We start from the raw sequence: 23,897 nt of genomic DNA on the forward strand, positions 1-23,897 counted from the left end.
GTATGAGTGTGTATATGTGTGTGTGAGTGTATGTGAATGTGTGTGTATGAGTGTGTGCGTGTTTGTGTGTGAGAGTATTGTGAGTGTGTGTGTGTTTGTAAGTGTGTGAGAAAGTGTGTGTATGTGTGTATGAGTGTGTATATGTGTATGTGTGTGTGAATTTGTGTGTGTATGTGTTTGTATGTGAAAGAGTATATGTGTGTGTGAATGTGTGTGACTATGTGTGTGAGAAAGTGTTTGAGTGTATTGTGTATGTGTGTGCGTGAGAGTGTGCGTATGTGTGTGTGTTTGTGTGTATGTGTGTGAATTTGTGTGAGTGTGCATGTGTGTTCATGAGTGTGTGTATGTGTGTGTGTGTGTATGTGTGTGTAGGGATGGGACCCAGGGCCTCGCTTGTGCTAAGCAAGCACTCTGCTGCTGCCTCGCCTCTTGGGGTGGAGGAACACAACCACAGGAGACCTGAGATAGAAGAGACACACTTCCATCCACATCCTAACATCTAAATGGCTCCCTGTGTGCTGGTGAATGTTATGTCAACTTGACACAAGTTAGGGTCACTTGGGAAGAAGGAAACTTGGTTGAGAAAGTGCCCCATCAGAAAAGCCTCCCTCACTGTGGGTGGTACCACCTCTGGACAGGTGATCCTGGATGCTATAAGAAAGCAGGCTGAGCAAGCCATGGGAGCAAGCCAGTAAGCAGCACCCCTCCATGGCCTCTGCATCAGCTCCTGCTCCAGGTTCCTGCCCTGACTTCCTTTGTATGAGTCTGTGATACGGAACTATAAGCCGAAATAAACCTTTTTCAGCCCAAGCTGTCATGGTGTTTTATCACAGTAATGAAAACCTAAGATAATCAGTGTAAGGCTGGAGAGATGGTTCAGTGCTTAAGAGCACTGACTGCTCTTCCAGAGGTCCTGAGTTCAAATCCCAGCAACCACATGGCAGCTCATAGCCACCTGTAATGGGGTCTGACGCCCTCTTCTGTGTGTGTCTGAAGACAGCTACAGTGTGCTCATATACATAAAATAAATAAATAAATAAATAAATCTTTAAAAAAGATCCTCAGTATCCTGACCTACATACCCACTTCTGCCTTACCCAAGGGCCAACCTCGCACATTGGGCACTCTCTCACATGCTCAAAAAAATGGTGGCCACCGAAATCTGAGACGGTCGAGCCCAGCTGAACCTCTACCTGCTCTCAGGCAGCCTGCTGGACACTTTTGCTCTTCAGGACGAAGGACCACTTTAGCTGAAGTCTGGGCCGCACACTCTCCAGCTCACTCTACTGGTCAGTCAGGTGGGCCCTCCACCTTCCAGTTCCCGGCTTCCACTCAGCACTCCCTGTACAGCTCTGTGGCTGTCAGTCAGTCAGTCAGTCAGACCGGCTTCCCACAGTTCCCTGCGTTGCACAATTCTGGGGCTTAGTTTCTTTGACTGGAATAGCTGCCTTTCTACATCACTTTATCCTTTAAGCTTGGGTCACATGGCATCACTGCCAAGAAACCGTCCTGAGGCCTCCAGGCTCCCTTTTCTACTATGACCATGACCTCAAAAGTCCCCTAGCCCAGGGGCCAGACAGCTCCGTGGATGAGCCAAACAGAGAGCAATGTGAAAATAAAAATAAAAATAAATCTCTTCTTTCAAGGCATTTCTCCAGGTTAACCTTGAACTCTGGATGTAGCCAAGGGTGACTCTGAACTTCTTTCTGGTCCTTAGGCCTCTGTCTTCCAGGTGTTAGGTATTACCACTCTCAGTTTACTTAGTGTCAGGGTTAGAATCCAGGGCATCCTGGATGCTAGGCAACAGCTCTACCAACTGAACTACATCTCCTCTGTCACCACTCCGTGTGTGTGTGTGTGTGTGTGTGTGTGTGTGTGTGTGAGAGAGAGAGAGAGAGAGAGAGAGAGAAGAGCGGGGATTAAACCGAGGGTCCCTGCTATGCCTGACAAGAGTTCTACAATTAAAATATATCTTCAGCCTATTGCATATTTATTTGTTTATTTTATGTATAGAAGTGTTTTCATTAAATGTAAGTGCACCCTTGGAGACCAAGAGGGCATTGGATTGTATCCCCTAGAACTAGAGTTAGCTATGTGCAACCATGTGGGTCCTGGGAATTGAACCTGGGTTCTCTGTAAGAGCAACCAATGCTCTTAACTGTTGAATCATTTTTCCGAATGTCTTTGCTTTGTTCTATGCTGGCCCCAGCAGTTGCTCTGTAGCTCCAGCTGGCCTTAAAGTAGTCACCTCGCATCATCCTCCATTGGACTAGGATCACGGTTCTCTAGTATCACAATCAGTTGTCAGACCTGTGTCACCTCCTCTGCTCCTTCGACGGCCTAACTACCTACCTCTCTTTCCCACAGAGACAATGGTGCAGTTGCATAATGGTGTTGCCACCTTCTACCCTAAGCATCACATCATCTTTTCTTCAGTTCTTTAGGTGATGTCAACCTATGCCTCTTGTCTGTCTATACAGTGGCCTTATGAGCTCACCACAGTCGAAGCAGAGCCCCCTCTCTGACTCATCTTACTTTTCTAGTCCCTCACATCTTCTCTGGCCACACTGACCTTGCCTCTACCTCAGGACCTTTGTACTACCTGCTCTCTGCCAACAATGTTCTTTTCCCAGACAGCCCTCTGGCTTGTTTACTTGCCTAACTCCACCTTCACCTGCTTTTGTCACAAGGAATACTTTTCTAACCACCTTCATAATTCAGCAAGACTTCTACTTCCTTTCCTAATCCTAGTGATTCTGTTTGTTTTTAAAGATTTATTTATTTATTTATTATATGTAAGTACACAAGTACACTGTAGCTGTCTTCAGTCCACCAGAAGAGGACATCGGATCCCAGTACAGATGGTTGTAAGCCACCATGTGGTTGCTGGGATTTGAACTCGGGATCTCTAGAAGATCTCTTAACCACTGAGCCATCTCTCTAGGCCTTGTTTTGTTTTTTGTTTTTTGTTTTTTGTTTTTTTTAATTTATTTACTTTATTTATAGATGGTTGTGAGCCACCATGTGGTTGCTGGGAATTGAACACAGGACCTCTCATTTTTGTCCCCCCTGGCGTCCCCCTGCTCCTTTCCCTCTCGCCCGGTGTTTTTTTTTGTTTTTTTTGCTTTTTTTTTTTTTTTTTTTCTTTTTTTTTTTCGGAGCTGGGGACCCAACAGGCTGTTTTTGCTTTTTGAGACAGGGTTTCTCTGCCTAGCCCTGGAATTCAATATGTAGACCAGGCTGGCTCGAACTCCTGATCCTCCTGCCTCTACCTCCCAAGTGCAAGGATCCCAAGCATATAAAACATGCTGTTTGTGTGGTGTTGGGGTTCGAACCCAGCCCAATTGTCTGATATCTCTTTTTTTAATAGCTCTAAACCAAGTCTTACTTTTCTTCTACAGTCGTGGTCTGGGCTTGGCACCTGGCAACGCCTTCTTAAAACACCTGTGGCTGCTCTGGCTGCCGGCTGGCAGAGCAGCAACCCCCCGGGCCCCGTCTCTGGATAGCAAGTACCTTCAGCTCCAGGGTGCTCTTTTCCCTCGGCCTGCGCCTCATCAGCCTTGGCTTCGGTGCCATCACTGGGCACAGGTGCGTTGGGCTCTGGGGCAGGGCTGGAGTTGCTGCTGTTCTCCTGTTTGATGGGGGAGGCGTCGGCTATGGAGCTCTGGTTGCTGTTATCATCTGCACAGGAACAGAGCACAGGTTGACATCCTGTAACTGCCGAGGAGGGGTGTGTGTGTGTGTGTGTGTGTGTGTGTGTGTGTGTGTGTGTGTGTGTATGTGTGTGTGTCTGTGTGTGTGTGTGTGTGTGTGTGTGTGTGTGTGTCTCTGTGTGTGTGAGTGTGTGTGTGTGTGTGTGTGTGTGTGTGTGTGTGTATGTGTGTGTGTGTGTGTGTGTGTGTGTGTGTGTGTGTGTGTGTGTGTGTGTGTGTGTGTGTGTGTGGGTGTGTGTGGTGTGTGTCTGTGTGTGTGTGTGTGTGACCAGGTATCGGCTCTCCTAGGCCTCAATGCTTCTGGCCTCAGAGCCTGAGACAAGGGATTCTCAGTTAGCCTGATCGCTTCTTAAAACCTCTCCCACAGCCCCTGGCTAACTAAGGAGGCCCCTGTGTCTGGGGCTTTTGAGACAGAAATGGTGGCAAAAAGAATGATAGGAGTGGGGTTGGGGATTTAGCTCAGTGGTAGAGCACTTGCCTAGTAAGCACAAGGCCCTGGGTTGGTCCCCAGCTCCGAAAAAAAAAAAAAAAAAAAAAAAAAAAAAAAGAATGATAGGAGTTAGAAGCTGGGAAGGACCAGAGTGCAAACAATGGACGCTCCTGGACTGGACAGGACCGCAGCTGCTCGCCAAGTACAGCAGCTTCGGCTGCTTGAAGATCAAGCCAGTTAACATTTCGGCATGCAAGGATGGGTGGGCTATTGACTCTTTTGGAGAGAGTCCGTTTTCTTTAAGGCGGGGCCCTTGGTAGGCTGACCACGCCTCAGTGGAATGGAGCCACACCCACGAATATATGAGCACAAGTTATTAAAAAAAAAAAAAGGACAGGTAACTCATTGGTGGGCAGGGGCTAGGGAGATGGCTCAGTGGTTAGAGCACTGGCTGATCTTCCAGAGGTCCTGAGTTCAAATCCCAGCAACCACATGGTGGCTCACAACCATCTGTTATGGGATCTGATGCCCTCTTCTGGTGTGTCTGAAGACAGCTACAGTGTATTAAATAAATAAATAAATAAATAAATAAATAAATAAATAAATAAATAAATAAATAAGTAAAAAATAAATAAATCTTTAAAAACAAGAAAGAAAGAAAAGAAAAAGGGACAAAGGGCTAGAGAGATGGCCCAGCAGCAAGAACACTTGTTGTTCTTGCAGACACAATTTTGTCTCCCGGCACCTATATGCCGGCTCACAAACACCCACAACTCCAGTTCCAGGGGAACCTGACCTGCTACTGGCCTCCATGTGTGTGGCAAATAAACATGAAATAAAAATAAAGTCTTTTTGGGCTGGAGAGATGGCTCAGCGGTTAAGAGTGCCGACTGCTCTTCCAGAGGTCCTGAGTTCAATTCCCAGTAACCACATGGTGGCTCACAACCATCTGTAAAGAGATCCGATGCCCTCTTCTGGTGTGTCTGAAGACAGCTGCAGTGTACATATAATAAATGAATAAATCTTAAAAAAAAAAAAAATAAAGCCTTTTTTAGACATGGTTACACTGTGTAGCCCTAACTCCCCTGGAACTTGCTATAAAGACCAGACTGACCTCAAACTCAGAGATCACTGGTCTCTGCCCCCTAAATGCTGGGATTAAAATGTGTGCCACCACACTCAGATAAAATAACAATTTTTGTTTTTTTTTTTAAACAGTGGGAGCTGGAGAGATGGCTCAGTGGTTAAGGGTCTTCCAAAGTGGTCTGCTCTTCCAAAGGACCCAGGTTCGATTCCCAACACCCATATGGCGGCTCACAACCATCTATAACTCCAGTTCCAGGGGATCTGACACCTTCACACTAATGCACAATGCGCGTAAAATCATTAAATAAATTTTTAAAAACTGGAAGCAGGGAAGACAAAGATGGGAGGGGATGGTGGTGGACCTGAGAGTTCTTATGGGGTGAATATGATCAAAATACACTATATATACATTTATGAATTTCTCAAGGAATTAGTAAAAGTATTGGGGGAGAAAAAAAACAACTTTGGGGGTCATAGGAAAGTGAATCCTAATTTTGTGCTTCTGGCCATGAAATTTTATCGCTGTCACATCCCACCTCATTTCCTTATGCCCCAGACTGACTTCCTGTTGATCCAAAACAGTAGGGATAGCCAGTGTGGTGGGGCACGCCTTTAATCCCAGTACTGGGTAGGCAGAGACAGGTGGGTCCCTGAGAGTTCCGTGCCAGACAGGACTAGGAGAGAGAACCTGTCTCAAAATAAAATAAAAAATAAAATAAAATAAAATACGGCAGCAAGAGTGCCAGAGATCATTTTTTAAAGTAGTTCATTTATTACTTGTGTGTATGCCTGTGTTACTCGCAAGTAACATGTGCACCGTGCACACGTGTACACTGGATAGTGGTGCTGGGAACACAAACCAGCCCCTCTACGAGAGGAATAAGGACTTTTAGCCACCGATCCAGCTCTCCAACCCTGGGAGTCATTTTTGTAAGACTTGTTTTAATTATTTCTAACTGTGTATGTGCCCATGGTGTTGGATGCCCTGGTGCTGGAGTGACAGCTATAAGTTACCTGACACGTGTGCTGGGAACCGAACTCAGGTCCCGTGGAAGAACCTCAAGTACTCTTAACGACTGAGCGCTCTCTCTGCCTTCGCCTGCAAATGTTTTCTCTGAAGTACGTTATGTGTATGGATGTTTTGCTTACACTCGAGTTTGTGCCACACGCGCATGGCCTGGGCACCCACGGGCGACGCGAGAGGGCATCGTATCTCTCGGGCCTGGAGTTACAAGATGGTTCATGAACCACCACATCGGTGCTGGGATTTGAACCTGGGGTATCTAGGAGAGCAGTCAGTGAGTGCTCTTAACCACTGAGCCGTCTCCCTAGCCCCTGTCCTCCAATGAGACGGATGAAGAGGTGAGAGGAAATGAATGGGGAGCAGGAACTAATGGCTAAAATGGAGACTGCTCTGGGGCCCAGAGTACACCGCCCCTCCCTGAGTCCCTTTCATGGGTACAGTCATTTTATTTTAGGGAAGAGCATGAACACAGTCACCAATTACCACGAACTTCGCAGCTGAATTTCCTGCATTTGGGAGAATCCCGGGGATAATGTGGGAATCGGCACACCCCAAGTGCCACGGAGGAGCCTCCGCCCTTAGAAACCGCCTTCTGGGTCATCTCGGCTCAGCCGGGCAAGCATGATACAGCCAGTTTAGACCAAAGACACCCAAGTGGTGATCTTACAGAAGCACTCGGTAACTCGGCGGCTCACGCTCATAATCCTAGCATTTAGGAGCAGGGCCTGGAGGATTACTGCAAATTCGAGATCACCTTGTGAGTTCAGGCCAGCCAGGACTGAGGCTGTCTCAAACAGTAAATAATACTACAACTTGAGGCTGTCTTCACTGGCAACACCACCCACGGAACCTTGTAAAACCGAGGAGGCCAAAGGCCCTCCAAGAGCTCTGTGTACCTACTATGTGCTGTGCACTGAGGAAGAGCATTCGCACGTACGCGTTTATGTTCTGAAAACAAGGTTCTTGCTTGCCACGTGGTCCAGGCTAGCCCCAAACTCACGGTCTCAAGCAATCCTCTGGCTCTGCCTTCCTAGTAGCTGGAGACTACAAGAGGACCACAGGCATCCTACCATGCCCAGACACTGCATTTAATCAACAGCTTACTGGTGGGCACCTACCTGCTTGGCATTACTACCAAAATTTGCACGGATGGGGGAACTGAACCCTCGGATCTATTTGCTGTTCCTTTCTTTTCTTTCCCTTCCTTCCTCCATTCCTTTGCACTCTCCCCATTTACCTTCAAGAAAGTCTGAATTTTCCTAGGCCGGGACCCGGATGCACGTGAGGCAAAAATTCTGTTAATAAATGACACAATACACGGTCACGAGCATTAACGTCTGACGAGGCAGATGCTGGGGCCCCGCCTGGGAACCGTGATCCAAAGCTGACAAGGCTGAATCTGTGGACCACACACAGCAGCTCAGGTGACCTCTACATGCCATGCCCCTTCCCCAGCCTTCTGGAACAGGGTCCCCAAGCCTTCAGGCTTGGTCACCCCTGCCTTGGTCTTGGTCGCTCAGGAGCTAAAATGAAAACGAAGGGAGGTAGACACGCTGCTTTTGCCCAGGAGCTGACTCTTTCCACATCTCTCCAGGCAGCGAGTCTAGACTCTGCCCACAAAGCCTCTCACAGGGCAGTTCTAGCACAGGATGTTATCGGCTGCCAATGGGGGCGAGACCACTTCCCTTCTCCGAGCCTTAGCTCTTCATCTGTAAAATGGGCCCGGCCATCGGATACTTGGCACGTTGGGGTGGCTTCATAACACAGCTGTAAGCACGCCAAGGCTCTTCAGAGGTTATCTAATTCCCACAAAGAAATCATAAGGGCAGGCACGGCCACTGTGTTCTATAGGTTAAAACCAACCAGAAGGCGAGAGGTTACATGCCTAACACAACGTGTCGCAGTGAGGGGAGGTCCTGGGAAAGGCAGGGAGGGGCTGCTTCAGAACGCCAGAGAACCAGGCCACATCCCCATCTTGCCCTGAAAAGAAATGAATTCTGACTCACGGATTCTAGGCTTGAACCTGGGACATATCGGATGACCTTGAACTTCTCTCAGCTGCTGGGATTGGAGGCCTGGAGCCCCACACCCAGCTTTCGCAATATTAGGGATGGGACCCAGAGCTCTGTGCGTGGCAGGTGAGCATTCATTCTGTCAACGGAATTACATCCTCACCCTTGCTGCTTTTGGCTTTTGCATTTTGAGACAGGGTCTCATGTAGCCCAGGCTGTCCTCGAACTCCTGATCCCTCTGTCTCCATCTCTGGAGAGCTAGAATTACAGTCCTGTGCCTCCACACTCAGTGGGACTGAGGACCTATCTTTGCTCGTTAAGCAGCAGCAAAACTCCATTGTGTTTTTGTGAAGCCAAGTCAGTAAGAAACAAGGCTCCCTGATTAGGTGCCAGGTACTGGAGGTCTAGCATGGTCAGTCTGGGTCAACGAGATGTGCTGGGTAATTTTTATGTCAGTTTGACACAGGCTAGAGTCATCGGAGAGGAGGGAACCCTAATTGAGAAAGGGTCCCCATAAGATTTGACCGTAAGAAAGTCTGTGGGGCATTTTCTTAATTAGTGATTGCTGGGGGAGGGCAAGTCCACTGTGGGCAGTGTCATCCCTAGGCTGGTGGTCTTGGGTTCTATAAGAAAGCAGGCTGAGAGAGGTATGGGGAGCAAGCCAGTAAGCAGCACCCCTCCATGGCCTCTGCATCAGCTCCTGCCTCCAGGTTCCTGCCTTATTTGAGTTCCCATCCTAACTTTGATGATGAACTATTATGTGGAAACGTAAGCCACATAAATCCTTTCCTCCCCAACTTGCTTTAGGTCAGGGTGTTTATCATAGCAATACCTATGATAAACATAGTAACTGTGATAGCATAGTAAGTACCTGAAACATGAGGGTACTTACTGCCTCTGTCTTCCCAGGATGAGGCAGGGCTGTGTCTGAGGGCATTGGCAACTTGAACCGGCCACTACTCCTTTTTTGACTTCGGCTGACCTGCTACATACCACCTTGTTGTACAAGAGGTTTAGAGTGGTCAAAAGGACAAGGACACACATGGGCCATCGAGGTGGCTCAGTGGTGAAGGTGCTTGTCGCCAAGCCTGTCACTAAGTTTGATGTTCAGAGTTTGATCCCTGGAAACTACTTGGTGGAAAGAAGGGAACCGTCTCCCATAAACTGTGGTACACATCCGTCTCCCCGCCTCACACACAAAGTAAATAAACACAACAACAACAACAACAAACTTCAAAAGTAAAGCATTAAAATTAAGACCTGGGAGGCAGAGATGGGAAGATCATTATAAGTTTGAAGACAGCCTGGGCTACAGAACAAAGCATTGTCACAAAGAAGACAACTGGGCTGGAGAGGTGGCTCAGTGGTTAGATCACTGACTGTTCTTCCAGAGGTCCTGAGTTCAATTCCCAGCAACCACATGGTGGTTCACAACCATCTGTAATGGGATCTGATGCTCCCTTCTGGTGAGTCTGAAGACAGCTACAGTGTACTTATACATACTAAATAAATCTTAAAGAAAAAAAAAACAAACAAAAAAACAAAAACAGACAACAATAACAAAAAAAATCCCCAAGGCAGGCCTGGCAAAATGGCTCCGTAGATAAGCGTGCTTGCCACCAAGTCTGGTGTCCTGAGTTCAATCCTCAGGACCCACCTGGTACACGGAGGTGTGACTCTCATAAGTGGTCTTCTAACTTCCACATGTATGTACTTCCACATGTATGTTATGGCATGTGAACATATAGTAAACAAATGGATCCAGGTGTGATGGTGCATAGCTTTAATCCAAATACAATAACCCTGAGAACCCCAGGAGGAGGACGGTTGGGTTACAAGCCAGCCGAGTCTATACCATGAGTTCCAGGCCGGCCACCGCTAACTAAATATTGAGACACTGTTCTCAAAAAAGAAAAACAAAACAACAAAGCAATAAATAAACCAAGGAGAAGGTGAGACAAAAGAAGGGGAAGAAGGGGATGAAGAGATGGCTCAGGAGCACTGGCCGATCTTCCAAAGAACCCAGGTTCAATACCCAGCACCCACGTGGCAGCTCACAACCGTTTGTACCAATTCCAGAGGCTCTGACACCCCCTCCCAGACAGGATACAAGTAGTGGAACACCTATATGGATTAAATAAAAAATGCTTTAAAAAAAGGGGGGTTGGGGAATAAGCGTGGCAAACTGATAGGATAGGGCCAGCAGGACAGAGTGACCAGGTGGCTTAGAGCGGCCATGTCACCCCTGAGGGATGAATGCTGCTCCTCCCTGAGCCAGCTGCTTCTGGCCCAGTCACACCTGACACCGGACAACAGCAGTTAAGCAGGTTTTCAGACTTATAAATACCAAAAGCTGCTAATGGTCTGAATCTTCAGTGTCCCCAGAGGCCCGTGTGTAAAAGGCTAAATCCTCATCTCAATGCAGTTGGGAGGCTGGTGGGACCCAACGGGAGGTCTTCTGACCACTGAAGGGATCCCCTTTAAGGTGTACCTGTCTCACTGATCCCAGCTTGGCTTTGAGACGCTGTTTCACTCTCATAGCCCAGGCTAGCCTGGAATTCACCATGTAGCAGATGCTGTCCCTAGACTTATGTCTTCCTATCTCAGCCTCCAAGTACTGGGACTACAGGCACAAGTTCCCCAAGGAAGCCCATTCCTCTTCCTCTTTGGCCTGAAGCTTCCTATGCCTTGATGCTCCCACCAGAGGCCCCAACAGCGGCATCAACCGACTGGACTGAGCCTTTGCTACCCTAAGCCCAAATAAACCTTTCCTCTTTCAAACTGCACCAGCAACAGAAAGCATTCTGTCAGTGACAGAATGCTAATCATTCTCACAAAAGCAACCAGGAGGGGACAGGAGAGACAGGTTGTGCACATCCTGTGCTTTGGCTTGGCCTGGCCATGAGATGTGTGCATTTTTTTGACCATTTCATGGAGCCAAATGTGTGATTTGAGCCTTTCCTCCCAATAATAAGGTGAGAGACTCAGAGAAACAGGCAGACAAGGCGAGAACAGGAGACTGGCTACATCACGGCCCCCGCCTCACCCTGAGGGTTGGGACGCACATTACTTCTAAAATCAGACGGCCGAGGACGTGAGACTGCCAGTGCCCATGTTCCTATGGTGACAGTGAACTAATCAGAAATCCCCCAAATCTTCCTAGGTGCGTAGGGCAGCTGGGATCATCTCCTGAGACGGCCATCCCCTCATCTCTGGGTGAGGACGGGGTGTCATTTTTTATGCTTCTGTTTTGTTCCTTGGCTACGTGTGCCAAGCATCTCCTCTGAAGAGCTCCTCTGTGGCACAGAGGCCTGGCCGTCCTGCCCAGCCCTCCTACCCTCCGTCTGGAATGTGAGCAAACCAGCTAGAGAAACAAAAACACAACGTAGGCCCAGGCAGGGAGAGCGGCTGGGGCGGGGCTCACCGTGCATGTCCATCATCCCTGGTGACGAGCTGTTCTCCGGAGTGGTCACCTCTGAGCCACACTTCTCGTCCTTGCCTTTCTTCTTATTCTTGTTTTTCTAGGGGGAAAAAATGGAACGGAAACCCAGTCAGTCAATCATGCAAACGTGTGTGTGCGCGCGTGAGTGCACGCGTGTGTGTGTGTGTAGGTGAGCGGCCCTGGGGAGTGGCATGAATATTTAATTCCGTCAAACAGTCAGAGCCCCCAAGCCTTGGCAGGTTGTCTCTGCCTGCGTTTGAACGTGGCCCACAGAGTGCTCCTTGCCACCTTGGGATCAAAGAGTCCTACCGAGGGCGGGATTCCGGGACATAATCTCACCTGTCTGTGGGGCTCTTACCTGCAGACAGGCAAACCCCCTGGCTGCCAGGAACTCCCTCTTCCTCTAGAGAGAGAAACGAGGGGAAAGGCCACAGTCACTGCCGACCAGAAGCAGGTACAACCATGGCAAAGACACGGGTCGTTCGCTTCCAGAAGCTTAAGCTCCTTGGGTGGGGGTGGGGCGTTCTCAAAGTGTTAGGAAGGATAGAAAACTCAAGAGTGGCAGTGGAGAGTAGAGGGGCTTTCAGGGTGCTGGGGAACAAACCCAGGGCCTCACACGTGCTAGCCCAGTGCTCTGAGGGTCAGCCCCGCCCCGGCCCCAGAGAGAACAGAACCGCGTAGGTTCTATGAATGATGGTGAAGACTCCAAAAAGTAAACCATGGACGGCCTGATTGTTCCACATAACAATTACAGACTAAAGTGGATCTCTCTGGATTTTAATCAGAAAGATCCGCAAGGCACGAGCATGTCAAAATTCCTCAAAATCTCCAAGACAAAGAGGAGCAGGGCATGCGGCCTCTACCTTTGGGGTGTGTTGTGGGGGTCTCCATTTACGGTGTACTTGTGAGCATAGGCACTCTGGAAGGATAAACACAAACTGGGTGCGCTGGTAGCTTCAAGGAGGTACCCAACTTGGGGTGCGTGCATACAGAGATCAAAGGCAGATTTAGGAAACGATCTCCTGCAATTTTAATATTTAAACGTGGCTGCAGACGGCCCAGCGACTAAGAACGCTGGCCGCTCCTGCAATGGGCCCAAGTTCAGTTCCCGGCATCCACAGAGTGGCTCACGACCATCTGCAACTCTAGTTCTAAGAGATCCAATGCCCTCTTCCGGATTCCGAGAGAACTGCGTGCACGGGGCAAACATGTACAGGCAGAGAAAACACGCATGCACATAGGAAATAAGTCATTTTCGTTTATAGTAACAGGTCACACAGGTGCAAACAAACAGAGGCAGAACACGTTCATGGCTTCCCGTGGCACCGGGCGTGAGTGCTAACAGGGCACCCGCCATGCAGGGTGGGGGTGGGGGAGCGCAGTACATTACGTGAGGGTCAGAGGGAAGCAGTTGTCTTCTACCATATGAGTTCTAGGGACCAAACTCAGGTCATCGGGCTCCGTGACCTTTACCACTGAGCAATTGTAGACACCCCAAACCCAGCATCCTGTGGTTTAAAGAACACAGCAGCCTCAAACGTGCGAGGTAGATATTCCGTCACTGAGCTACACCCTCAAGGCAAAATCCACTGGAAAGAATGAACCCGATCCTGTAATCCTAGCGTGAGAGGCAGGAGGAGGAGGGTGAATACAAGGCCAGGCTGGGCTGCATCGTAAAACCCTGTCTCAAACCACATGGTGGCTCACAGCCATTTGTAATGGGACCCGATGCCCTCTTCTGGTGTGTCTGAGGACAGCCACAGTGTACTTCTATGTAATAAATAAATAACTCCTTAAAAAGGAATACGAAATAAGGGCCAGGTATGGTGGCTCATGCCTTTAATCCCAGCACTCTAGAGGCAGAGGCAGGTGGACCTCTCTGTGAGTTTGAAGCCAGCCTGGTCTACAAAGCAAGTTCAGGACAGCCAGGGCTCTGTTTCACAGAGAACCCTTGACTCAAAAAAGCCTATGCCTATATATATTCATATCTTTAATTTCGTAGTCAATTTCATATATTTTTGTGTGTGTATATCTATATATCTATATCTATATACACATCTATCTATTGAAATGGAAGCCAAGCATGCACTTCTGTGTTAGCAGGTCCGTTCTTCCCCATCTATAATTCTATAAAGAGAAGCTGGCGAGATGGCTGCAAACCTGAAGATCTAAGTTACAGCCCTAGAACCACATAGTGTGGAGAGCCGACTCCCACAAGTTGTCTCCTGACGTCCACTCATGTGCCGCAGTACATGCATGCATACATGTGTACACACACACACACACGGAAGTAACATTTGAATTTTGACACACGTTTTGCCTGTTGTGGGGGGAGGAGGATGAAGCCTTCAAGAACACTGATGTCTACTGATGTCAATTTTTCAAAAGATGGTATAAAACTGTGTCCCAATGGAGTATTTTCTAAAACCATAAAAAGTTAACCCCTCCCGAACGCCATGCAGATTCCTGGCCTGACCGTCAGCGATTCTACCGTAGCTGTCTGGGGTAGGCCCCTGGAATCTGCATCTTACCCGGATGTTCAGCCCTAGGGGGAAGAGGGATTAAACAGCAGTCTCCTGCCTCGGCTCAGAGGTGAAAGGAGCTTTCTGGAAGGCCATGCTATGTTACGTATTCTCCAGGCGACATAGTGCACATTCAGAAGCCACACAAGCTAGACATGGCTCCTCCACAGGGGGGAGAGGGCAGGGGGCTCCCACAGTGAGCTGATACACCCAGCCTCACGGGTTAGCCAGGGCTTGTCTCTTTGCCCAGCCAGGAGCTGCCCCATCCTTCCCACAGCCCATAGATTACACGTTCCCCTTGATCAGATTCCACTTGGCACTTCCCCGAGGTCTGTTTCGTGCTATTCTATAATTATCTTCTCCCAACGAGATTAGAAATTCCTTGACAGCAGGGGCCATGTCTCCTCAGACGCAGCCAGCATCTCTACACCACCTAATGATGTGTAAGGCCAAGGCCAGGGCCGGAGCCAGGAACTGCCTCCGAGGACTTGAGCTTCCTTGCCCAGTTACACGTGGATAGGCCAAGCCTTAGTCCCTTTATGGTAAGAGGGGCCTTGGTGGCTTCAGAAACCCAAGTCAAAATGGGAAGGGATGTCAATCACGTAAGTTCTGGGCCCTCCCAAGGTGAGCCTGGGATCTCAGCCCTACCTAGAGTCCCTACTCTCAGTGGGCAGGTTGTTGAAGATGGGTCAGAGAGAGGCTAGCCCTTTGGAAGGGAAGCTTAGCCTCCGTCTTTACTAAGAAACCTGCTGCCCCACACCGGAACATTAATCATGGCCATCTTGTGCCCAGAAGCAGCTGGGGCCAAGCTCGTCTGAAGAGCGCCAAGTGTTGGTAACCTGGACGGCGTCAGGGAGGGAGGTAGTGCAAAGGCCTCTAGGTGGGAAGTGGATTGGCTACTTCTCAACTTCTCAAGTATCCTTCAGAACACGGCATGGTCACCACAGCCCACTCTGGCCATTAGAGCCAGCTTGGTCCCACTTGTATCCCTTAACCTTCCTATAGTTCCCCCCACCCCCTCGGGGGTGGTGCAGGCTTCCCTCTACCAGGCTCTCTCATTCCTGCTCTTCCAAGAGCCTCGACCATTAGAAGGCTCTCCAGGGGCAGAGAACACATGCCTTTCAAAATCAGAAAGACTCGAGCCCAGTCGCAACTCTGACGTAGACACTGCACGACTTGGCGGGGGGGGGGGGCTGCAGGGGGGGGGGAGAGGACAGGGGACAGACGACGTCTCTGCGCCTCTCAGAGATCATGTCTTCCCTTGTACAGAAATTCTAAAAGCATGGGCACAGGGCCTGGCAGATGGATGGCGGTTCAGGAATTGAAAGAGGAGGCTTGGTATGACTGGGTACAACACTGCCGGTCCCCACACCATAGCGCACAGGGTTCTAGGGAGAGTAAGCCCCGTATAAAAGTGTCTCCACTGGCTGACTGCGAGGCTCTTAAGACAGAGGACAGCTTTCAAGGGACATTCCTCTTATCACGGAGGGCCAGGTTCTGGGGAAGAACTACAGGACGATGAGGACACAGGTTCAGTGGCCTTTCTAGGCCACAGCTGGGCTCTGTGCTTTCTGAGCAGTTTAGGCCCCCAGGCCAGTGGTTGGCAACAGAGCTCTTCTCCCTGCAGTGGGAAGGCTACCCCAGGTATGGAAGGATGACACAACCGCCCCACATACTCACGTCATCGACTTTCGGCTCCGTCACAGGAACCCACTTGTAGATTCGTAGGGATGTATCGCCAACGGTCACCCATTTCTTCTCCCTGCAAGGAATGAGGAAGAGCCCATAACCAGGGGGCTTTGTACAGGACTCTGCTTAAGGGGAGAGGGTGGCAGAGGTCACAGCTACAAAGAGATAACTACGTAGCCCTGGGGCTGAGACAACAACAAGCTTTGATCACGCAGATTCGGCTGGAATCCCGGCTCCTTGGCGGCCGAGGCCCTGGGAAAGTCATTTGGCCAACGGAACCTTTGTGCTCCCTACCTTTCTGGGATCCAAAAGGCAAGCAAACACCCTACCCTCCTAGCAGCCTCCATTCAGAACAGTGCAGGGGTGTGTGTGTGTGTGTGTGTGTGTGTGTGTGTGTGTGTATGTGTTCGTGCGCCTGGCCTGGTGAGGGCTATTCCTTGTACCTGTCCTTCAGTCAAGTCTGATCCCTGATCCCCATAGAAACCCTGAGTTCTAAACTCCCATAGGACAGAAGTCAAGTGCCCAGTTGAGAGAGACAGGTTTGCAGCAGAATGGTTCATCAAGAATATCAATTGTGGGGGCTGGAGAGATGGCTCAGTGGTTAAGAGCACTGACTGCTCTTCCAGAGGTCCTGAGTTCAATTCCCAGCAACCACATGGTGGCTCACAACCATCTGTAAAGAGATTCGATGCCCTCTTCTGGTGTGTCTGAAGACAGCTACAGGGTGTACTTATATACTTTATAAGTAAATAAATCTTTAAAAAAAATATTTAGAGGCCAAGTACCTGGGCAGGAGCGAACATAACTTGGGGGAGAATAACCAGGGGCAGTGCTGGGGTTTGAACCCCAACAGTCTGGGCTCCGGCTTAGCCATCTTAAGGAGGCAGCCTGAAGTCTTCCTGAGTTTATCAAGTAACTCAGCTGATTTGGGGGACTGGAGGGAGAGGCAGGGCTGCAATCTCAGTTCAGCACAACAGTCCCGCTGCTGCCTAGAACTGCAGTCATGGGGACCCTTGGCTTCTCCACCCAAACTTACCCTATGGTCTACCCCTCATTTATACCGTGACAGATTACAGTCTCTACCATGTCGTCACTGAGCCTTTGGGGGAGGGAGGACAGCAGTGGCAAGCACGCTCAGAGACAACCATAACCAAACCATGCACATAACCAAACCATACACTTCTATCCGCAAGCTGCCCAGGTCTCCTCCACGTTCCCGTTATCGACGGCCTGGCTCGCTTGTTAAGGGAGACAGACCGTGTGTAGCTGCTTCATGTGCCAAGCACCATGCCCACATACTCCGACGCTCACATGACCACCTGTGGCAGCAAGGGTCCCCTTCTCCACTTGACCGATCGAGGAAGGGAGAGCTGAGGAGGTGAACTCATAACCTCACAGTGAGAATCCAAACCCTCAGAGTGGACCACTTTCCAGAGCCCCCGGCAGGAGAATCGTGAAGTGAAGATAGAGACTTCCATCCCTCTCCTGCCTCCTGGGGGCAGACAGAGAGCACAAGCCACAGGCCCAATCTTTTACTCTCCACTCTGAATACACAGGAGGGACCTGAGGGGACACGGCTACTGCCGGGAACAACCTCAGTGACAGGTAGAGACGGAATCCTGATGGCTCCTGTGTACTGGAGACCAAGCTATACGGCCCCTCTCCTCTCTCTCCTTTCTCTGAGGTTAGTAAAGAGGACAAGAGAGGAGCACACGGTTCAGATGAGGAAAGGGGCAGTCCAGAAACTTTCGCCCCATTCAGGGCCACACAGGCAATACAATGCGGTAAATACCTGTGGTAAGTTCATGTGGAAAAACATAGAGTGAACATGGGTTTTGCCGTCAGAGTCTGCCATCTACTATTCTGCTGCCCACAGAGAAGAAAAGTCTATTCTAGAGAGTACCTGGGTGGTTGGAAAGTATGCCGGAGCCCTGGGCCTCCCAACATGACAGGAACAGGGACGAATGTCTGAAGTGATCAGGCATTGTGGGCTACCAACTGCACACCGGCTCCTCCTTCCCCAGCCCGTGACCTCTTCACTCAGCACTCTTACCAGTGTGGACACTGACGCGGGGGCTTTGGGACAGAGGCAAGAGTTATGAACTTGACCTTGAGAGCTGGGGGTGGTGGGACATCATTCTAGTACCTTGAGATCCTGAGATTCCTGTACCCCCAGGGACTTAGGCGGGATTGCTAATTCTGAATCCCAGGTGGCTCTAAACTACACAATGAGATTAATAATGATGATGGTGGTGAAGGTGATGATGATGATGATGGTGGTGGTGATGATGATGATGATGTCTGGTGGGATGGCTCAGTAGGTGGTGGGTAAAGACACCGGATAACCTGAGCTAGACCCTCAGAACTGACATGGCAGAAGGAGAGGACCTACCCCCACAGGCTAGGCTCAGACTTCCACACGTGTATCCTAGCACACATGAGTACGCTCCCACCCCACACACAAAATAAGTCAAAAAAAGAAAAAAGTAATAGAACTTTCAAAAACTGAAGTACGACCTGACCTGAAGTACGGATTGACCTCTGACCTGGGATTTGTCTCTTCTAAGGGCCCTGGCTCAGGGCAGCAACTCACATCTCCTACGTGTGCTGCCACCCATCATGGGGGAACACACACACACAGCTGGCTGCCCCCATGCTGAGGGAACGAGACAGTTCCCATCATCTAACAGCAAGAGTGGCAAGCCAGTGGCCGGCAGGCAGGCACGTCTGGTTTACCCTCATGGTTTACCCTTTAAAAGGTTGACTGGGTTACCAAAGTAGAAGAGAGAGAAAGAAAGGAGAGAGAGGAAAAAAACATAAAAATCCAGTTTTTTTGGCTACTCTGGAAACATGATCTGCAGTCCACATTCCCCCTGGGAGCCACAGCTTGCTCCCGATGGCTAACACTGGCTCCCCCAACCCACAGCCCCCGCACCTCTCACCACCTGGAGGCGTTCACTTTGACCACCAAGTTGCACCTCGACCTAGCCAAAAAAAAAAAAAAAAAAAAAAAAAAAAGGCTTGTTCCCATGGCAACTGGCTTGGCTTCTGTACCTCCTGCCTTGTGTTCCTGAGATAAAAGGATGAAATGAAGTCCCAGATGTAAGACCACAGCTCCAAAGTTCTTCTCCAGCTCGGGCTCCTCTATAAACTACAGAGTCCATCTCGGATTCCCAAGGCCAAGGTAAACTCCCAGTGCTCTACTGGGTCTAGGTCCGGTGAGTCTCAGGGGGCCTTGCTGGCTCCAGAGAGCTCTAAATCCCTTTGTAAATTCACTACACGGTTAGTCTTTGTCATCCCGGGAGACCTGACCTCATCCCAATCAGGTCTGGGTCCCCTCAGAGGGCACTTCTTAGGGATGGGTGGAAAGCCCCAAACTAGTCAGTCTGTCCTTATGTGAGTTGCTAAAGGACTTCGTGGACTGAGAGCTGAAAGGTCCTGGACCAATGCCTACCACGAAGCTCTGATTTCCCTTTGTCTTTCTCACTCACACTGGGCCTCCCAGCCTGACCCAATAGGGACCTACCATGTTGTTCTTCAGTCATCTTCTGGCTACCTCACACCCCACCAACCCGCCCTGCCCGGACACCAGACAGAAAGAAGAGGAGTAGCCCCCAGCTATGGGTGGGGAGGCCGTAGTTCACGCAGGCTCCTTCTGCAGGGCAGAGGAAGGGTAGGGCTAGCCAATCAGAGTATTAAAAAAAATACCATCCTAGGCTTTCAGACTGAATGGTATGCCAGACACCTCGCCTCTCCTCTAAATAAAATACAGGGGGTTGGGGATTTAGCTCAGTGGTAGAGCGCTTGCCTAGCAAGCGCAAGGCCCTGGGTTCGGTCCCCAGCTCCGAAAAAAAAAAAATAAATAAATAAAATAAAATACAGAATTCCTCACTGATTTTGAGTTTTTCAGATAAATGGATAACTGTTTGGTATGTGTCTCAAATATTTCATGAGCTATACTTACATAAAGGGTTGTGTGTGTACAGGCTGAAGGACAAAACCCAGAGCTTTGTACATATTAAGCTCAAATTCTACCATTAAAGCAATATTCTCAGCAGACATTTTCATTTTTGCCCTTTTTTTTTTTTTTTGAGACAAGCTTGAATGTAGACCAGGCTAGCCCAGAACTCAGTATGTAGCTGAGGCTATCCTTGAACTCCTGATTCTCCTGCCTCTACAAGTGCTAAGGTTATAGGCATACATCACTATACGGTGGGGGGGGGGGACGACATATTTTTTTTAAAATCACTTTGTTATTTTTCTGAAATTCAAATTTACCTGGGTGTTCTGTATTTTCCTTTGCTAATTATGGCAGCCCCATGCCTTAGCCAGTGGTGAAATGCATGGTTGGTGCCCACAGTTAATAAACAACCCCAAAGCCTTCAGGGTTGATTGCAACACTGTTGTACAGACAGGCCAAGACCAGATCCCGTGACTCAAGGAAGCCCCCTGCATTTCTGTGTAAGATGGGGACGGGAAGCAGATCCAAATTTCTACAAAAGTCCACCTTACATAAGGGCGTTTACAAGGGCCCCTGTGTACTCCAGTGACTCCACCTGACTAGCCAGTCCTCGGCAGTTCTGGAAGGGGTAGGGGCACCGAGTCCCCTAGTTGACAGCAGCAAGGAACTTGAGTTTCATGCTTTGCCCAAGGTCACAGCTAGGAAGAGAAGTAGAAACTCAAGCAGGAGATCCCAAAAAGCCTGAAGTCTTTAGAGGTCATGATGCACTACGGGGAAGAAGGCGGCCACATCCCCCGCTGCACTCCCAGGCTCGGCAGGCTGTGAACCCGCTGGGTTGGAAGAAGCCTCCAGGCCTGCTGCTCTGGGGCCCGCAGGGTGGAAAGCCCCATCCCTCCATCTGCCCGCCCTGCAGAGCAGCTGGCAGACCCAGCCGCAGCTGTCACAGCTCCAGGACCAGAAAGGCAGCTTACACCGGCCAGCCAGCCTGCCGCTTTCTACCGTCCAGGCCGGTGACAGACAGAAGGGACTCTTGCTCTGATATCAGTTCTCTACCACCCCAGCCTTCCCTTGAGAGTCCCACAGGAGAGGGTCCGTTACTGTGCTGTTTTCCTGTGTTTTGGCCTGCAGCTGTTTCTGCCATTTTTAAATGGCTCCAGTTGGGCACTAGTCGCCCTGCTCAGCAGGGGAGCTCCCCGGCACCCAGGACTTGGATCTCAACTTTGGAAAGCCTCCCCTTCTCACGGTTGTGAAAATTCTTTGTCCCATTGGAGCCAAACCCAGCCCACGGCGGGCATCCGGCCATCCGCAGACAGCCCTTTCCATAGGAGGCCCGGGAGCACGTGGACTTTATTGATTTTTCTCCTTGCCTTTTTTGTTGGGTTTCACTCTGAAAGGACAGCTAACTTGTGACACCATCAAGCCGGAGACAGGCACCCCAGAAGTGTTAAAAAAAAAAAAAAAAAGACAACAACAACAGAGGCATTACTCAAGAAATGAAACCCCCCCAAAATAACAGCCTGCAGTGGGGCCTGGCCAGTTCCTATAAAGGACAGGTCCAGCCAGCAGCCGCTGACACTTGGGGACACCCTCGCAGCTGCTCCTCTCCCGCTCGGACCCAGATGAAGCCGTGGGAAAAAAAAAAAAACCGTAATAAAGTTAAAATCAGGGAGCAGGGAGTTTTCAACAAGTCTGACCCAACCTGGTGGTGGACTACTGGCGCCTCAGGCCTGGTCTCTGGGGCCGCCTCGGAGTCAGATCCCGACGAGGGCCGTGAAAATGTTCCATCCTACTAATTATAACGAGGCCACGCCGGGCACGATCTAATTTGAGCTCGAAAAACACGCACGGCCCACACCGAATCTCCCGGTCCCCTCCTCCTCCCCCAGTGCAGAGAACAAAAACAACGGTCGCTCGCTCTCTCCGCAAAACAAACACCAGCTCCAGCTAGAAGAAGGCAAGACACGGCCCAGGACTTGGCTTCTGGCTGCAAACATCGCGTTCCCCCAGCTCCGGGTGCCGCGCGGAGCGCGTGGGAGCCGTGGGTGCTCCGCGCCCGGGCCGCGCCACCGCCTTCCTAGCGCTCGCCCCCATCTTCCTTCCTCGCCCGGAGCCCTCGCTCCAGGCTGCCCAAAGCGCTAAATTTAAACGGCTCGCGCTCTGCAAACTCCGCAGACTCGAGGGCGCCGAGGCCTGGGAGGCGGGGAGCTGCGGGCGGGTCGGGGCGTAGGGTGAGAGTGTGTGTGCGTATGTGTGTGTGTGTGTGTTGGGGGGACACCGGCGCCGCGCCGCCCCGGGAGGAGACGGCGGCCCGCTCCGCGCTGCACAATGGAGCTCGCGCTCTGCCCGCCGCCGCCGGCATCACGGCCCCGGCGCGCGGGAAGCCGCTTTCATGTGACTTGCACAAAAAAACGAAATGGCTTCTGGGGCCGGCTGCGAACCCCCCTCTCCCGAGAGCCGAGCTCGGAGCTCCGGGCTCCGGGCTGCAGCCGCCACCGCCACCGCCACTGCCTCCGCCGCCACCGCCACCGCCGCCGCGCCAGGTGGGCGACCGGCGCCAAGCACACCTGGGCAGCGGACGCAGCCCCCGCGGGGCGCAGGTGACCCCGGCCGCGCGCCCTCGCCAACTCCGGGCCCGGGGCCGCTGCGCCCCGCCGCTCTGCGCGCTGGGTCCCGGCTTGCTGGCGGCCGCGATGCGGTGCAGCGAGCCGGGGAGAGCGAGAGAGCGAGCAGGCGCCTCGGCTTACCATTTGCGCACTTTCTCGATAGCCGCCATGACCCTCTTGATATCATCTTTGGCCCGGCTCCTGGTCTCGGCTCGAACCGACCTGCCCGACATGGTTCTAGCGGGGAGGGAGAGAGAGGAGAGAGAGGCTGGGGGAGCGCGCCCGCCGGGTCCTGCTCGCCACACTCGCCCGCTCTCTCACTCGCGCACAGACACACACTCACACACATACGCGCACACACAAAGCCTGGTGCCGCCGCGCGCCCGGGGCCCAGTGCGCAAGCGCCGGGCGGCAGCTGCACAGAGCGAGGGGGAGCGGCGCGGCCGCCAGCAGTGCGGCCTCCGGGCGCCGCCGCCCTCCCCGGGGAGCCTCGGGGACCTCGCCCTGGGAAGCTATCTCGGGTGACCCCGACCTCCCAGCACGCGGGACGGCCCCGCGACCGGACTCACCCAGAGGCCGCAGGTGCGATTGGGGGCCTCTCCGTCCAAGACCCACACCCTGGGGATGGCAGACTGCAGGCCGTGGGTGCTCTGGTTCGGGTTGGTGGCCGCGGGCGCGATCGTGCAAGTTTCTTGTCCGGCGCTTGAGTTCTCGGAGTTGGAGGCTGCGGTTTGGGACGCGAGGTGATCTTAGAAAGAGTTGAGGCGCCGGTCTCTGGCCAGCTGCCTTGTTAAAATGTGCGAGCTAGAATGTCGCTTCCCCACGCTTAAACTACAGTCCTAGGAAAGGTGCTGGAGCCCGGTGGCAATTGACATTGTCGCAGGACTTTCTTTCCCGTAGAGATAAGTTGTCCCAGTCACGGATCAACCTCCTTGGGGTTTTCTGAAAATGACAATTTAATCTTAAACGGCTCCTAATAGAAGTGCTGTGTATTGGCCCGGAGCAGCAAGTAAACCGGACTGGTCCAACACAGAAGGACTTTCTTTTGAGGAACTGTCTTCCTACCCTGGGACCGAGCTGCGTGGCAGAATGTACCGAGCTCAACCAGGATAGGGACAGGTGGGTGTGCAGTTGCGGCTAGACAGACTGGACCAGAGCGAATGCTCGTCCAGGTGGATGCTGGGACAAGAGATGACCTAAAATGAGCATTGATGCCAACATCAGCCCTTTCATAAATGGGGAAACTGAGTCAAGGGGTGATTCAAGGTTGCAACCGTGAACTTCATCTGCGACTGCTGTGATTCTAGTACCCAGCACCCACCCACCCCCGAAGTTTGGGGTGCTGCAGGGGTTTGGTAGAGGGAACTAGTGGGGAGATGGGTGTGAGAATCTGTGGGATCTTCCCCAGGCTTATC

The 23,897-nt window shown here is 51.2% G+C and overlaps 1 protein-coding gene across 1 annotated transcript in view; it reads right to left on the minus strand.

Annotated features, from left to right (window-relative positions):
• The window catches only part of Bcl7a (BAF chromatin remodeling complex subunit BCL7A), a 32,626-nt gene extending 9,765 nt beyond the window's left edge, over positions 1-22,861 (minus strand). The window contains exons 1-4 of the mRNA XM_032886739.1: positions 22,624-22,861; positions 15,910-15,991; positions 11,690-11,786; positions 3,514-3,681 (exon numbers count right to left, since the gene is read on the minus strand). Of these exons, the coding sequence (XP_032742630.1) occupies positions 3,514-3,681; positions 11,690-11,786; positions 15,910-15,991; positions 22,624-22,715 (439 nt within the window). The 5' untranslated portion in view covers positions 22,716-22,861. The remainder of the gene's footprint in view (positions 1-3,513; positions 3,682-11,689; positions 11,787-15,909; positions 15,992-22,623) is intronic.
• Between the last annotated feature and the right edge of the window lie 1,036 nt (positions 22,862-23,897).

This window comes from Rattus rattus, chromosome 16 (assembly GCF_011064425.1).
Source record: "Rattus rattus isolate New Zealand chromosome 16, Rrattus_CSIRO_v1, whole genome shotgun sequence".
In the NCBI taxonomy this organism is placed as follows: domain Eukaryota; kingdom Metazoa; phylum Chordata; class Mammalia; order Rodentia; family Muridae; genus Rattus; species Rattus rattus.